Below are 17,015 nucleotides of genomic sequence, written 5' to 3'. Positions count from 1 at the left end.
AAAGTTCTTGCTCTCCCGTGGGCCCCAGACTGGGGCTATTGCTTTTCCTGCTGCCAGAGGCCAGGAAGAGCACATCAAAGCCAGAGCTGGGCCTGTGACCAGTCTCCTCCTCCTTCATCCTGCGACACAGAACTGGGAGAAAAATGCCATCTCCAGACTCAAAGCTCTCCACCCAGACCTGCACTAACAAATGGGTGGCTTTAGGTAAGTTTCTTCCCTTCTCAGGACCTCAGTTTCCCCCTCTGCCCAAGAAGATGCTCTAGGCTCTGATGGCCTGTTGTCTGGGACTTGCCTCTAACTTTGGTGCATGAGTGAAAGGACCAACCTTTGCCCCTTGCCATTTGATACACTGAGTGTTAGCAATGTTGCTGAGGAGATTTAAAGCTTGGCTTTTTGTGTGTGGTTTTTGTTTTTTGTTTGTTTGTTTGTTTTTGGTACAGGATCTCACTATGTTGTCCAGGTTGGCCCTGAACTCCTGGGCTCAGGGGATCCTGCTGTCTCGGATGATGTAGCCACAAGTGTTCTCCATGTATTCAGAGCTGGGAGGGGCCTTCTTCTGGTTCCAAATGGAGGTTACAGTTCACCTGTACCATGCTTGACTGGCACACTTTTGGGGAGCACATCCCTGCTGGCCTTGTGAGGCTGAGCTGGAATCTCTCCTCATTCTCCAGGAAGCTTCCATTTGCTTCAGCGCAGAGCCTGCCCTTCCTAAGGGGCGTGCGAATCCTGTGTCTTCCTTCATTAAGCACTTGCTAAATGCTGAGTCTTGCCCTCAGGATATTACATGCTTTGGGTTTTGAGACTACCACTGCCAGATAAGGCTCGTGTTTCTCGCACTCGGTGGATGAAGAAGACACAGGCGTAGAAGGCAAAGTAGACTGGCCTACAAAAGCCGTAGAGCCTGTTGCCAAAGTCGATCCACCTCATTTCCAGGGTCAGACCACTCACTCGTCCTGGCATAGTTCTCAGCCTCCTTAACTTGCCGCCTATTTGATTCTTTATGCCAAGATTTCTTTGCCTTCCCAAATGGCCACTTGGGGGGCACAAGTGGCAGGGACTAGAGAACCTTAGGTCCCCATTTGACAAGAGTGGGGAGTATAGCTGTGCTTCTGACTCCCCGGCAGCAGCCGCGGTAGGTGTGAATGGCTGCAGAGGGACCAGGAGAGGCAGAGAGGCCCATCCAATTGTGGAGAGGCTGTTCTAGGAGTACTTCATAGCATAAGTGGGCTCTGAGCATCCTGGGTCCAAATGGTAGAGGGAGCATGCCCCCAGGGAGAAGAAACTGCCAGAGTAAGGCTGCAGGGCAAAGCGTTTCCACTGGATAGGTTGCTGTCCAGCTGGTAGGCTTAAAGGATGAGCAGGGAGGTCGGAAGTGGGGCAGATTGGGGTGGGAATCTTGCTGCCCTGGCCCAGGGAAATATTCCTGACAGTCTTCCCCTTCCCTTGGTCCCTTGGGTGATATGGCTGAGCCTAGGACCTCCTTGGCACATAGTAGTTTCTCTCTCTCTCTCTCTCTCTCTCTCTCTCTCTCTCTCTCTCTCTCTCTCTCTCTCTCTCCAGGGTTTCTCTGTGTAGCCTTGACTGTCTTGGACTCTCTATGTAGACCAGGCTGGCCTTGAACTTACAGAGATCCACCTGCCTCTGCCTCCTAAGTGCTGGGATTAAAGGCATGCACTACAGAGCTCTGTCAGCCTCTCTGGACACCACACCAAGCTGACCTTCTGTAGGCTTGCACAGAGATGGCTCCTGCTGTGTCCCTGGCAAGGATGACTGCAGTGTTACATGCCCCTGCCACCCCACATCTTTCAGGATAGGCGCCTTGGCCAGGTGGGTGGTATTAGGCATTTATTTCCTGCCGAACCCATCTGCCTGCTGTGGACATCTTATTCTCTGGTAAGCTACAATTTCTCCTCCTCAGATCTTAACCTGCGGCTGGAGCCAGCTGCTGGGAGGCTGAGGATATTGGAAGCCTCCAAAGTTAGAATGTGTAAACTCTTACTACCCATTTACTCTTAATTACCTCCCCTCCTTATTTGTCTTCCTTTAACGGCCTGTCAACCAAAATCTCCCGCCTTTCCCTCGGCGCCAGCGGCCTCAATTAGGTGCACATCTGCGGAGGCTGAGACTGAAATGCCCAACCTCCAGCGCTCGCTGCCGAACTGACTGGCCCCAGGTGCTTGATGGCCTGGGTGTTCTCCAAGGGTAGCTCTGCCATCTTTGTGTCAAAGGTCAAGCAGGCTGTCCCTGACATGTGTCAGGACATTGCATTCTGCCCTGGGAAAGTACCTATCCTGTACAGGAAGCCCAGAAGGGGCCGCATCCTTTGAGCTCAACAGTTATTCGTCCAGCAAATGAGGACATCTCGGGCCAGCCATGCCGGCACGTGAGGGATACAGATGTTAGAGACAAGTGTCATCAGGTCAGGAGGGGACAGCCTACCCCAGTCTTACTGACTTTCCAGTGCAGGACACTCTATTTATATCCATCATGGTGGCAAACTGCTCTGTCCAGAGGTGGGGAGAAGGAGCAGTAGGCATATTTGGCAGCCACACACCTGCTTGTCTCCCTGTAGAGCTGGCCTGATGCAGCCTCCCATTCTGACCATCATGTCCCAGGACCTAGGGTCCCCTTTGATATTATTGATGGAGCCTCATGGCTTTCAGTATATTGTCACCTGCCCCCCCACCCCAGTCTTCACTCAGATCAAAAGACGAGGGAGGTGTGCTCTTGTCAAGAAGTGGGCAAGGAATCAAGTAAAGGCTGTCCTGAGTCTGTCTATACCACCTCTGCACCCCTCAGTCCAGCGGCCGCTGTTCTCTCCTCTCTCTGAAAACTCTCCAATGAGTAGACAATAGGTGACCTACGCAGACATGAAAGGAGAGCCCCTGAGCATCTCTGAACAGAGCCTCCTTGCAGGTAATAAGCCCTTGCCTGCATGTTCGGCAGAGTCTGTGGGCAGCTACTGCTAAAGGGGTCTTCTAGCCTTGTGTCACAGTGGAAGGGAGCGTTCTCACCAGTGGGGAGCGGGGACGAGTGGGGCTCAAAGTCAAACTTCAGCAGTTCCTTGGAAGCCGGGGCATGGTGGCGCACACCTTTAATCCCAGCATTCGGGAGGCAGAGCCAGGCGAATTGCTGTGAGTTCGAGGCCAGCCTGGTCTACAAAGCGAGTCTAGGACAGCCAACGCTGCACAGAGAAACCAAACAAAAAACAAACAAACAAAAGCAATTCCTTGGGATGCTCTTCTCAATGGTGAGTGCTTCTGCTACGAGAACATCCACCCCATTTTCACTGCATCCTGGAAAGGACATGGAGGACCCACAGGAGTATTCGTAAGAACAGGGCTGGATCTGAGAAGGTGGCCCCTCAAGCCAAAAGCTGAGTGTTACACAGTCCTCAGCGTTGTAACTACAGCAGAGAAGTGCCAGGGCATACTAGGGCAAAGATGAGTAGACTGTGCTGGGGTGAGCTCCCTCGCTCTGCACTAGTCTGACTAGAAGCTGTGTAAGTCCAGGGATCTGAAGCTTGGGCTCCCCAGTACACGTTGTCTGGGCAGTAAAGTGGAGCCAAGCAAGAATAGAGGTCTCCTGCCAAGCTCAGCCCCCTTATCTGTGCCGCTGAACTCAGAGTCCCTCCCAAGGAACTAAGAGAACCAAAATCTGTTTTTCTGCCAAGGGCTGGAAGTGCAAGCGCGCCCCCCCCCCCCCGCCCCAAACCGCCCCTCCTCACCCCGCCCTCCTTGCAAGAAGAAGTCTTGAGGTAGCTGGAGCTACCTCAGTGTGACAGTACTGCCACCCTCCTCTGTAGCCTGCAGAAGCCTGCCATTCCACCATTAAACCTGTGACTCCAGGCCTTAAGCCTGTTGAAGGTCGAGCCCTAGAAGGGTCAAATGCGCGACTGCCTAAGAGAGTCTCCATTCCTAGGACAGACAGGAGTTCCTGGGTCTGAGGTGTGGGGGTGAGGATGTATGCTAGGTGCCCAGACCACCGCTGGGGCTCAGGACTCGCGAGCCCAGATTCGGATCGGTTGCGCGAGCCAGTAGGGCAGGCTCGGGGGTGAACGGGGACGAGGGGCGCGCGGGCACAGGCGGGCGCGTGGCCGCGGCGGGGGCGCGCGGAGGCGGGCCGGCCGAGGAGAGGGAGGGAGGGAGCGACAGGGGAGGGCGGCGCCGGCAGGTTGGCGGCGGCCGCTATTTGAGCGCAGGTCCCGGGCCAGGCGCTCAAAGCGCTTGGAGCCAGCGCAGCGGGGAGATCGTAGCGCGCAGCCCGCAGAGGCGCTGCAGCCAGTGCAGCCCCGGAGCCCCCGCGCGGGGAAGGAGGAGGAGGAGAAGAGGCCGGCTTGCAGCTCGCAGCCCGCCGCCCGCGCCCCCCCTCTCCATCCCGCCGCCGCCGCCGTCCCCCCCCTCCCCTCCCCGCGGCGCCGCATCTTGAATGGAAATATGGCGGTGCCGGCTCGGACCTGCGGCGCTTCTTGGCCCGGCCCGGTGCGGACCAAGCGCCCCTGGCCCGGCCGCGGCCCCCGGCCCTGCCCTGACCCCCGGGGCCCAGCGTCCGGGCCCGCACGCCCGCTCTTGTTATTGCTGCCGCCGCTGCTGCTTTTACCGCTGCTCACCGCCCCCGGCGCCTCTGCGTACAGCTTCCCCCAGCAGCACACGTAAGTGGCCTCAGCCGGCCGCGGGACCCCGCGGAGCTCCGCGCTTCCCCTGCGCCCCTCAGCCCGCATCTGCCCCTCCTCGCGCCGGGTGTCGGGTGAGGGTTCTGGGTCCCATAGCATGCTGTAATTGAGAGTGGCGGGTACAAACCCCCCGTGGGCTGGCAGCCAGGGTCCCGGAGCTTCTGGCTGTGTCGCGAAACTTCCTTGCGGTGCCCCTGCTTCCTATACACCGCCCCCACCCCACCCCCAACGGTTAAGATCTTTAAGCCTAGGGATGGGGCTTTGGGGGGGGGGGGTGTCCGAGTCTATTAGCTGATACCTCTGCCACTGTCCCAGTGATAGAGGAACCTGGGGTTGGTTGAGAGAATCGCCAGCGACCCCTGCCCGGCAGACTTGGAGCCCCGCATCTGTCCTGTGTTCTATCCCTAGCAGGAACCTGGCGCTTTAGAGTCAGACGTGAGGTTATATCCACACCTGTCTTTTTGGGCCTTTTCCTTTGGTGTGTGTTGGGGGGGGGGGCGATGCTGGATACAGAGGATGCCAGTACCTTATTGCTGGGGTCAATGTCACCTGTTCTTGGCTGCCTACCTGGGGAGGGGGCGTCCCTGGAGAGTTCTATTGAGGTGAAGGTGCTGGGGTTGGGTCAGAAGGTGAATGACGCGAGGACCCTTGCCTGCCCCTGATGCAGACACTGTCGCTCCTGCTACCAACAGGGTAACAGCATTTCCAGGTTCGGGCAGCTTCTGTTAGTGCTATGGTCCATCGGAGCCTCCTCACCTTCCCCAAGATCTGGCAAAGCCGGACAGATATGTCTGGATAGGGAGTGGGTATTCAGCATGTGGCCTTTAGGACAACAGCTGTTTCTTGATACCATGCCCCAGCCATATGCCAGTGTCCAGACACCCCTTTGGGGCATGGCATCCCCCGGGCTTCTGTTTTCTGTCCTCGGCTTTGAGGAGCCACCTGTCCCCAGACTCCTTCACGAGTGTCCTGGCCTAGGTTCGGGCATGAGAGGAAGGGTCTGGCCCTAGAGAAGAGACTGACTAGTCTGCGTCACAAGAGTGGTTCTGCCCTTGAGTAGGAGACCCGGGTTCTGCCACAGAACCTGCCTATTTCAGCTGCTAGGTTCTCCCAGATGAAGAAAAAACAAACTCCGATGAAGGAGGGCTCGGAGTCTGTCTCCCCGTCCTCTCCCTGGTCATCGCTCTCCTCACACAGTCTGGCCGTGCTCAGGCGGGTGAGCAGTTGGCAAATTACAGGTGCCGCACGGACGTGTCCTCTGTCAGCTGTCTGGATTTTTCACAAGTGGATGAGGGAGTGCGGGCAAGTTCAAGGGGCGGTGGGTTGTGGTATTGTCTTTCATTTGCTACAATGAAACTGGATCAAAACTAGAGTGTTTAAAAAGAGCAAAAGCTTTTTTTTCCCCTTCTCCTTCTTCTTTCTTTCCTCAAAGCCAAAGCACATTTTTTGGTTTTGGTTTTTTGTTTTTTGGGTTTTTTTTTTCCTTTCCTAGCCATTCCCTTGCTTCTCACGTGAAGGTTTAAATAGTACTCATCTCTTTCTATCCCTTGGACCTCTCTCCCCTTCCCTGCAGCCCACACTGCTTCACGTTGGCCCAGTAGGCCTTCCCGAGTCTCCCCTAGGACAATGTAAGACCCTGACCAAAGGGTACACTTGCCCCTCTTTTCTCAGACAGAGGATGTTAAGGAGAGTGTGAGTCCAGCCACACATTTCCAGCTGGACACTCTTCCCTTGTCGCTGTGGTTGGAGTTAATTCGAGGGTTTGGAATGTGTCTTACAAACCATAATTAGGGGATTTGAGTCGGAGGGTGGGTGGGGCAGGGGCTGTGGCTCTTGGGTCTAAGGGAAAGGTGATGAATGTGTGGCATCCTGGAGCATTTGCGCTGGTCCCATGGATGCAGATATTTATTGATCCTTGGAGGGAGGAAGGGGGCTCTTGTAGACCCCTCCCAGCGACCGCACTGGCTCTGAGTTAGGGCTTTTGTTAAACTCACATAAAAGGCTGGGGCTGCTGTTGGGGTTGCTCAGGGTTGACATGCCTGAACCTTTCCTTGGGTCAGAGTGGCCAGGCTAGGAGGACACTGATACAGGTGGATTTCAAGATGCAAAGTAGATTTATCAGCCTCAAGGTCCTGGGGTAATAAGCCTTCTGTGGGGGAGGGCCCTCCTGAGTGTGGAGCCACGGGAAGGGGCCCAGCTTCTCAAAACCGCTTGGTTTTAATCAAATGCCGGCCGAGGATCTAGGGGCCGTTATTCCTGTGATCGCTGTGGCAGCGTGGCTGTCTGCCATCGGGTGAAATGAACCAAGCCATTTGATTGCAAAGGGCAGAGGAGTGGCCACTGAAGGGAGGACGGGACTTTGGTTTTAGGAAGAGGGGCCTCACTCAGCCCACCCGGGTCTGCATCAGGTTTCAGACACGTGTGTCGTGCATGGGTGTGTATAGTCTGGTGTCTAGGAGGATGGAGTCCTAGCACCGTCCACACTCCCTTTTACCTGCTTCCTTCTGTTCCCACTTAACGCCCATCCCGGTGGCCAGGCCAGCCAGTGCTGCTGGCTGAGAAGTGGGTCTTGCTGCTAACTGCCTTGATGTTTTTTTTTTCTGTCTCTCTTTGTTGCCCCCACACTCCAGCTTTGGTTTGGGGGTCTCTCTCTCTCTCTCTCTCTCTCTCTCTCTCTCTCTCTCTCTCTCTCTCTCCTCTCATCAATCTGTGCCCAGCCAGGCCGCCCTTCTGCCCTCTCTCTTGGGTCCCTGTGCTCCGTTCTGTGGTGTCCCTAGGCTTCTCTCTGCCCTGCTCAGTGGAGTACTGCCTAAGTCCAGGATAGAGTGAACCACCCGCCCGGCTGCACCTCCTAACCTAGCTCTGCTCTAGTGATGGGGTACATTTGGTGCTTCCCTTCCTCCGGAGTAAGTGGGGGAACAGTGAGGAGCCCCAAGGGGCTTGCACCCCCAACAAATGAATGCTGATCAGGGTCCATAAGTGCGTCTCTTCTGAGTGGACAAATGGAGAACAGTGCCCGTAACGGGGCATGCGTCAGTCTAGCTCTGGTTAATGGTGGGTGACGCGTGTCTGTCTGGGCCTCGGAGTATGTCTCCACCTCTCTGTGGCTCTCCCTGTTGGTGGGAGACAACATTACATGTGTGGGTCCCCCCCCCCCAAATCTTTCCAACAACCTGCCGCAGCTTTTGCAGGAGGGAGGGGTGGGGCTTCCAAGCCTGCTGCCTCTGTCAATAGAATGCGGCACTGCCAGGTGCCAGTCCTCCTCCTGGTGTTGAGAATTTGGAGGAGACCTTTGGTTGTTTTGTCCCCCCCACCTTACTCCTTCTGGCTAGATATGTCAGGCTACCCCTCCTGAGAAGGGAAGAAGCCCACTTTAAAATGGGTACCTTCAGATTCCTCCTTCCAGATTCCTCACCACACGTGCGTCCCCAGGGAGACACTGACCCCAAAGTGAAGCTGCCACCACAAGTAGATCAAGTGAGCCCTCAGCAGCCAGTGTCTCCTCCCCTCTGCTTGAGTGTAGGTTAGCCGATAACGCCAGCTCTTAACCACCTCACGCGTATACAGTGGACACTAGCAGCTTCTTGGAGGACACTGTTTGCAGGCATGCTGGATGTCAAATAAAGGCCTCACGTGCTCCATTTTGGCTTCTAGAGGTGGCTTTCACTTTTGGGATGACCTTGCCTTGATTTCCCTTGTTGAAATAATATCCTCTTAAGAGGTTAGTGGGGGAGAATCAGTGGAGGAAGGGCAGCCTCCAGTGGGTAGGTGCAACTCGTGACTGGTCATGTCTGCACCAAGTTCACAAGCCAAGGCCTCAGCTGCTTGTCATTTCACAGTGCCCCCGCCCACCACCCCCCAACCCCAGGCTAACTGCTTTCTTTTTAAAAATTAATTAAATTTATTTATTTATTAAGACAAGATGTAGACTATGTAGACTCGTACACATGTAGACCTTCTAGTACCGGGATAAAAGTCATGTGCCACCACACCCACCTCTTAAGTTCCGTCCTGTCTCTGCCCCCCACTGCAACCCCAGCCCCATGTCCAGCCAACCCCTGCCTGGTGCCTGGTGGTGGAGAATGTTGCAGGGCTTGTGGTGGGTTTCCCTCACTGAGCCTGCCATGGTCTGTGCACCTGTATCACCAGCTTGTCCTCAGAACCCCTGTCGTGGCCTTCCCGCAAAACTGGGGTACTGAGACACAGAAAGCTAGAAGGACCCTGCCTAAGTTCTGTCATTTGCCCCGGGGGCTGGGGACACCTGGGTAGGAGCCCAGGAAATAGCGAGAGAGGCTAAAACCCCAAGTCTTTAGGAAGAAAAGGATGAGGATATGCGAAGTGGGCAAAGCCCGCTCCCCCCCTCCGCCTCTGTGACCTTGCCTGCTTTGTCCCTCTTTCTTCTCCGGGTCTCCTGCAAGCCTGAGGGGACTTCTTTGGCCAAGGCCAGCCTACTAGCCGTACTGCACATGCCACCTCCTTGTGTGCGTGCTGGCCATCATGAAAAGGCCCGCCAGCACAGAACTGTCCTTGTCCTAATGCTTTAATTATGGCAAAGCCTGCTGGGCAGGGCACTGAGCTGCAGGGCATGTGTGTGTGTGTGTGTGTGTGTGTGTGTGTGTGTGTGTGTGTGTATATGTGTGTGTATGTGTGTGTGTGTGTGTGTGTGTGTGTGTGTGTTGGGGGTGTGTGTGACTCCATTTCCAGATTCTATTACGTTTCTGGGAAGAAAGGTCAGGGGTGGCAGTGGGGCCCCGGTTGTAAAGCATATATGAAGATGGAGCCTCTCAACTGTTCTGCGAGGCCCACAGGTCTTCAGAAGACACCCACCATTTAGGTGCTTGAGAGTGTGCTGTCTGCACACAACAGGTGGGGTTCTTAAGGGCCTGTTGCTATTCAGAGATTACCTGCAGGTTTAGGGGTCAAAGCAGGCAGGCTTGGGCCCTGCAGGGTAGCATTGCCTACGGGATGAGAACGTTCTATTTCTGGGCAAGGTCCTTTCTCTCTTCCAGCCCCCAAGGCCATTCCAAAATTGCCTAGGAACCCTTGGTGTGTGTCTTGTTGGAGCCTAGCCGTGGAAGGGGCACTGCTGCCTAGGGTCCCCAAGGTGATACTGGGGAGTTTCCCATCACAGATGCAGGCCCACAACTTGCTGAGGAAATCCTCTTCATGTCAGGTTTATTTTTCCTGGTCCCCACTGTCTAAACAAGAAGCAACAGAATCAATATTCGTATTCCCGGAGGGAAGTGTATGTGTGGTTTGTCCTGTTCTGTTTTGTTTTGTTTCCTAACTTTTTTTTTTAAGCTTCCTTTTTTTTTTTCCCCGTCCCTTGTAATCTAAAGAACCTTCTGCATTAGTGTCACTAAGGACCCCAGGGGTGGGGAGGGTGTCAGGACAGATGACCATGAGACTGAAATGCCCCTAAGGGCTTCTGGAGTCCCCACAGAAGGTTTCTATGGGCTCCCTTAAGGAATCAGGAGTTCTGTCCTTTGGATGGCACAGATTGAGCCTGACCTTCTGCAGACAAGTCCTGCCCTGCCCCTGTAAGGCTCATCTGTTCACTACTTTGTCCTCACCACTGATCCTGTCCCCTTTCCTGGTCCTCGTTCTTCCCCATGGCCCCACAGACATCTTATCTATCCGGTCTGGTCTGATTTTCTTTGTCCCCAGCTACTGCTGGTTCTGGTCACTGAGCCTGGTAAGAAACAAGGCGTACCAGGAGAGCCTGGTTAGCTGTGTGGTGGGGAGGGGACTCTCAAGAGCAAACCCAGGCCGGCCTTCTCAGCGAGGCAGTTTCCCCGCCGACCTTGAACAGAGCTCCTTCCCTCCTGGGCCTCAGTTTCCATTCTTCTCAGATCTTTCACCTTTGACCTCCCAGTGCTTTAAGAAGACAACTGTGGGGATCTGTCTTCCAGCTCCTCTCCACACTCCATTCTAGTGTGGCCCACCCGGAGCTACCCTGTGTGCGCATGAGGTTGTCTGGGCCTAGTACCATGGGTGCCTTGAAGCCTCTTTGCTTCTGACTGACCCACTTTGGGCTCTGATTAGCCTAATTGTTTAGCGAAGGAGGAGGAGAGGAAATCTTTTCTGCTGGTCATTAACTATCTCTCCCAACGTTAAAGGCGAGGCTCGTCAAACAGAAGGAACAAGGAAGAAGGCGCCCCCCACCCCCCACCCCCTTAGATCCTGGACCCCTTGCTTCCACTGGGGTGCTCATTCCCAGATAGATGGCCAGTCCTTTTTGAGCAGTGTCCTCTTAGTGTGGCCCTACGAATGTGCCCCCCTCTCGCCCCGGTAGCTCATGACCTTGGGTACTTACTTGGCTTCTCCGGGCTTTGAGGCCTCTGCACTACCTCCTAGAGTTGGGATAGCACAGATCACAAGGGACAGACCTACTTCCAGGCCCTGGACCTAGGAGGGTACTCAAGTACAGCTGTGCCTACCCTGAGTGCCCCTGTCCCCTTACCCATGGCATCTAGTATTCAGTCAGACCCTATAGGTACCTGGGCCCAGTTATGGTTTCTGGGGCTTTTCTGTTGTGCAGGGTCCTTACCTTGGCCTGCGTGCACATGCGTGCTTGTAGGTAGGGTTGCCTACACCCATGTGTTCAAGTGTGGCTTTGTCCATGTATTGGGTATACATATACTTGTTCACACACCTATTGTGTGCCTGTGAGTAGGTGTGTGCTTAGGTGTATTTGTGCTAGCAAGGCACTTTGTATGCACATGTATAGGTATATCTGTGCATACATGTTTACATGTACACACAGGTACATGCATACAGGCACACGTGAACTCAAATGTGGCATGTGCTTCTCTCTCTCTCTCTCTCTCTCTCTCTCTCTCTCTCTCTGTGTGTGTGTGTGTGTGTCTGTGTATGTGTGTGTGTGTGTGTGTGTGTATTGCAGGCACATGACAGTTTATCTCTGCAGCCAGGATGTGCTTGCAAAGCCCACCTTCTGTACCTGCCTTTGATGTGAATGCCAGAGCTTGGTGGGCGAGTGCTGGCAGTGGGAAACAAAGCCTCCTGCTTGTGAAGCCCTGTGTTTTGCAAACTTTTATGTCAGGAACAGCCTGAGTTAAGGCTGAGCTAGAAAGTTTGATCATCTACCAACTGGCAGGATGACAGTCTGCGAAGAAGAAAACACACAGAGGCTGTGTCCTTGTAATTCAGATTTCTGCAAATCGAATGGTGTTCAGATTCACTGGGGTAGGGTGGGGGAGCTCGGAGCTCAGGGGAGCTCTGTGAGGCCTTTGAGAAGTGGAGTGTCTTTGCAAGGAGCCCTTGTAGGGAGACCGTCTATAGGGGTCACACGGAGTTAGGGCCGAGTTCCGGCAGGTTGGAAGACCTTTTGCTGTATTGACCTTGGGCTGGTGGGTCTCCGTCTCTGCACACTTCTCTTTTGCACATGGAAGGGCAACGAGCACCCGCAGCAGGTTTAGGGTCACCGCCCCATGCAAGATGCCTGTGCAGTCAGCGGTCATCATTCTGAAAATCTAAACTTGAATCTGCTGGCCCCTGGGTGCTCCACTCAGCGTGCCTCTGGTGAGATCCGAGGATGAGTCTTTGTGTACTAAGTCTTTGTGAGATTGGCTTTCCTGGTACCCCGACATGAGGGCAATGGCCCTTGGGGCTATCCAGGTCCTGACCCGATGGTCCTGATGTCTGAAAGAAGTGTAAGTTTATCTTTGTTGGCATCCTCAAAGCCTGTGGGTTGGCAGGCGGGGATGGCCCAAGGTTCTGGGCAGTTTGAGAAGGGATTTCCCTAAGGAAGGCAGAGGTGCCTACAGCAGGTTCAGTAGATTGTAGGGCAGGGGGTGTTTCTGAAGGAGCAAGGAACCTGGGCAAAGCCAACTGGGCACTATGGGCCTTGTGTGCTTCCTGGACTTAGGAGGGACACAGCCGTCAAAGCTGCAGGTAAGCCACGTGCCCTGATCTTATAGGCAAGGAAACTGGGGCTCAACAAGAGGGAAGTGAGCCTTCAGACACCATGGTTATGTTGTGGGCTAGGGGTCAGTGCATGCAGCTTGAAGGGTGATACCCGGGTTTGGCCATCTGCATACTGGGGCAGTATGAGATCTTAAGTAGTCATCTCTACGGCCTGGGTGAGGGGGCAGTTGGAGGTCTCCTTGGGCCAGCTTCGGTGCCTTTGTGTTGTGATGCTCCAACTCCTGATTTTCACTGGGGTGGGGGCAAACCTCGATGCCAGTGTCCCTGTGCTGTTTCATAGTCACCTAACTTCTGGGTCTCCTTGGGAAGGCCATTTTGCCACCAGGCAGGGAGGTGGGCACCAAGGGACAGGCGTGCTCCTCAGACAGGTAGAAGCCCCTTCCCTGCCTCAGGTTTCCAGCCTGACGTGGCATTTCAGTCTTGATAACTTCCTTCCGCAGCTGCGTTCTCCCGCTGGCGCTGCCTGAAATGCTGCATTTGAAGCCTTAAAGGTCAGGCTCGGTACTGCCATCAGCTCCAACAAACAAACAACAAAGCGCCCCCGCTCTGGCCCTGCCCCCAACTTCAGTTATTAAAACGTGAAGGAGCTGGCAGAGCCGCTGCCCTCCACGCCGGAGCCTTCCCAGAAGGTCCTTTCTCTGTCCTCTGTGAGCACGGGCTGGGTAGGTTCTCCTTCTTTCCTGGGACCCCCTCCTCCCTATGCGGCAGTGTCCCCTTAGGAGGATTAGCTGTGACCTACACTCCAGAAGCCGGCGGCTGCCCAACCTGGAATTCAAATTCTTGCCTAGGCTGCCACTAGCCCTGATAATACCTGCTCTCCAGCCAGGTAGAGCCATGTGCAGGTCCTGGTAGGCTCTACTTCCCTACCAGGTTGGTCTTCTGGATCTCAGTGCTGGCTTGAGGAGCCTTCCTGAACGATGCCTTTCTGTTCCTCCGACTTTGTATGCCTATCCTATAATCCTACACACTGTGCCAGTACTAGGCTACTTTATGGGACCCCTGGAGTAGGAGGCATTGTACAGAGCGTCACCACCTTGGACTCTGAGTCCGCGGAACGTATTTGACTATGGAGATGAAGAAACAAGGCTACTTCTTTGTACAGCTTGGGCAACCTCCAGTATGAGGCTTTCCCCTGTGATTAGGCCTTCCCTCCTCTGACAAGGGTCAGAGGTTGGTAAGTATAGGCTACGGAACAAAAACCAAGGCCTCTTCTGTGCTCTGCCTGGCCGGCCTTGCTTTGGATAAGGCTGGCTATCTTTGGCCAACTTCCCTAACGGCAACAAGATGGCTGCTACAGCTCCAGGCATCATATCAGACCCAGACTTTTATGTGTAAAACAGGGGATATTTCCTCTGAGTTTCTCCTAAGAGAAGAAGAAACCTTGCCTAGAAGCCCCCAGCCTACTTCCCCTTACACCTCATTGGCTAGCAGTGGGTCACGTGCACAGTCTAAACCAATCACTGGCAACGGAGAAGGCACATTGTGATTGGTTCGGGCTAATCAGGATTTACCCTTGAGCTGAGGATGGGGTCACCTTGGGCCTGGAGGAGGAGATTCCGCAGACAGACTTGGGTTCTGTTAGCAAGAAGGCTAGCCTGATGGAGGCTAGGGAGAGAGGCGGTGGCTGCTCCAGGGCCACACAAGGAAGTGGAGGTAGGAGCTAAGAGAGCGGGAGAGGAGGGGAAAAGGTGAGAGGAAAGGGGAGCCGTAGTCAAGAAAGCAGTTACCTTATCCACAACATCAGTTTCTAGAGCCGGGCCCAGGTAGTGTATTTCATACGTGCTGTCCAACGAGGCCAGTTCACATGGTCCCTGTTTCACACGCAAGAGAAAGGAGTCTCTGCAAGGCTAAGGAACGATCTTCTCTCACAGATAGCAGTGCGTGATGGGTCAGGGTTCCCGCTCTGCACTCAGACACTGTCCCTGTAGCTCCAGGCAGCCTCTAGCCGCAGGACCTTTGGGGGTGTCACCATAACACCCGTGTTATCCCATCTCCCGTGAAAGCCTTGGTGGGTTTGTCATGGGGGCTTCTGGCTTTCTCTCTGGGCCTGTAGCAGCCCTGGAGACGGAGGCATCTCAGAGGTGAGAAGACCCTGTAGGGCAGCCCTGCCTTCACCTACGGTATAGCGTGGGTCAGTGGTATTTGTTGTGCCAGCTTGTCCAGTTTTACTCGTATTAAGGTATAGATGGAGAAACTGAGGCCTACTGAAAGACAATGCTTGAACATTCCGGCCGTTGAGGCACAGCCTAGACCTCAACCCATCAAGATGCTATGCTATGCCCGTTGATGTCGGCCAGTCACGGCCTGGAGGAGGTCATTCAGGCCACTTCTGTTTCTCTGTCAAGACATGGACAGGTCGTTCTGGGCAGCAGGAGGCGGCTGGACATTATCGAGCCACTGGCAAGAGGGGCATATCCTACCTCGGTGGAGCCAAGCAGCTGGCCTGCCTGAAGGTGCTGCCATAAGTGTGCCGTGGCCATGGCCATCGGGAAGATCCAGGCTTCACTGGGTACTGTCTAAGAGACTTCCACTTCCTTTTAGAGGGAGGGCAGCTGCAGGATGGGCTATAGCGGTGCCTGCCGTGGGACCGTATTTGTGCCTGGGCACTGTGAAAAGCCCGGGGTATTGTTTCTTGGCTCTCCCGATGAGTGGTGCACGCTCCAACACTGCTGCGTTCCCATGACTTGATGCCCGCCTTCCCATTTCTCTCCAGGCTCTTTGCCGCACCAGTCCTTGGTCTGAGTCTGGGGTGCCCTAGGTTTTTTCTGGCTCCTGGGTTAGGGTGCCTCTCTTCCGACCTGTCACATGAGGGCGTGGCCCTCTGGAGCTGCTTGTGCTCCAGAAGGGGAAGGGTGTGACCTCTGCTGGGCTCAGCCCTGAATCCTTCTGTCCCCTACAGGCCTCCTGTGATCCGAACTTATTTCTGACACCTGCTGAAAGTTGGTGGCACCGTGGGCTGTGTGCCTGTGGAGCAGTGGGGAAGGCTCATTCCTTATTCTTCCATCTCTGCCTTTCTCTAGCCCTCTCTGCTCCAGGTTGCACCCAGCATCAGCAGGCAGACAGGGAGACTTGCAGGGAGGGTGGTAGAACACCCAGTTATTTAAAGCAGACCCCGGTTGGGCAGGCTCAGAACCCCCAAGGGCTTGTGCAGGAGCATGTCAGGAATCCCCTCCGCCCCTCTTTTTTCCAGGTCCCTCCTGTCCCCCTTTAGCCTCAGCCCTGCCCAGCTGACGGTGGCAGTCTGGACAAGCCTCCTGTCTCTCTCCTCCAAGCCTGGGGGTGCGGGGATGTCTCATCCCCTTCAGGCCCTTCTGAAGAAATAATCCTCCAGCAGATGAATCCTCTGCCACCCTGTCTGTATGTCTGTCATCTGTGTCCTGCCTGTAAGCTGGTGTTCATGGCACCCACTGTCCAGGAGTCTGCTTCTGGAAGACACGGGGATGGTCCAGGGGATAACACAGGAGAAAGCCTCTGCCCACTAGGGTACCAGACACCACCTTCCACCTACTGTGAAGATGGGGGCAGTTGAGAAGGACTTCAGAGGACTCAGCCAGCCCCCAAGCAAGCCCACCTGTGCTCCAGCTAATGTCTGCTTGTTTCTTAGTGCTTGGAGAGGAGTCACCGTCCTCTGAAACCTCCCACATCTCCCTGTGGAGGGGGGGGGTCATGATTCTTTAAGATTCCCTTCTTTCCATACGCGTCCATCAAAGTTGTTTGCTCAGGGCCACTGCCTTCAGCTCCTACATCGCGTCACTCAAGTGCTCGGTAAATGTTTGCAAAGCAAGTAGCTCATGATCTGCGCAGGTGCTCCCCACCCCCCAAACTAGTCGTGTCTATGGAAACTAGAGCAGGCTTAGCCATGGTTTGGGATGGGGCCTCCTGGGGCGTGGTTTGGCTGCTACTAGAGTACAGTCTGTTCTCTGACGCACTGTCTTTCCAGTGGTGTTGCTGCTGTGGCTGCCCTGGGGGTGAGAAGGGGGCCAAGGGACTACAGCATTTAATGTGGAGGTAGGGCATCAGCATCTTCCTATTATTTATTAATTAACTAATTAATTTATTTATTTATTTAGAGACAAGGTAGCCGTAGGCTGGCTGCAGGCTTCGGATGCCCTATGTAGCTAAGAGTGACCTTGAACTGCAGCTCTTCCTGCTTCTACCTCCAAGTGCTGGGATCACAGGCACGCACCCATGACACCAGGCTTATGTGGCCTGGGGACCAAACAAAGGGTCTCACGCATGCTAGACAAATGCCCTGCCAACCGAGCTGCATCCGCTGAGCAGAACCAGCAGTTTTCTAGAACCCTTCAGATGAGCCAAGGGAAAGTAAATACCCTTTCCGCTTGACAGGGGTGAGGAGGCTGGGAAGCTGGCTCCGAGGAGTGTTTCTGACCGTGCT

At 54.7% G+C, this 17,015-nt stretch overlaps 1 protein-coding gene across 4 annotated transcripts in view; it reads left to right on the top strand.

The window, feature by feature from the left end:
• The first annotated feature begins 4,164 nt into the window (after nucleotides 1-4,164).
• CACNA2D2 (calcium voltage-gated channel auxiliary subunit alpha2delta 2) overlaps nucleotides 4,165-17,015 on the top strand; it is a 138,241-nt gene continuing 125,390 nt past the window's right edge. For 3 of the 4 annotated variants that reach the window (XM_084752605.1, XM_084752604.1, XM_084752603.1), the window contains exon 1: nucleotides 4,166-4,651. In XM_084752605.1, coding sequence (XP_084608731.1) covers nucleotides 4,437-4,651 — 215 coding nt within the window. In that variant the 5' untranslated portion in view covers nucleotides 4,166-4,436. Of the gene's footprint in view, nucleotides 4,652-17,015 lie in introns of all 4 variants that reach the window. The other variant, XM_084752602.1, reaches the window with a different exon arrangement.

This window comes from Acomys minous (assembly GCF_964271855.1).
Source record: "Acomys minous genome assembly, chromosome: 13".
Taxonomy (NCBI): Eukaryota; Metazoa; Chordata; class Mammalia; order Rodentia; family Muridae; genus Acomys; species Acomys minous.
This window is presented reverse-complemented; position numbering and strand designations above follow the sequence as displayed.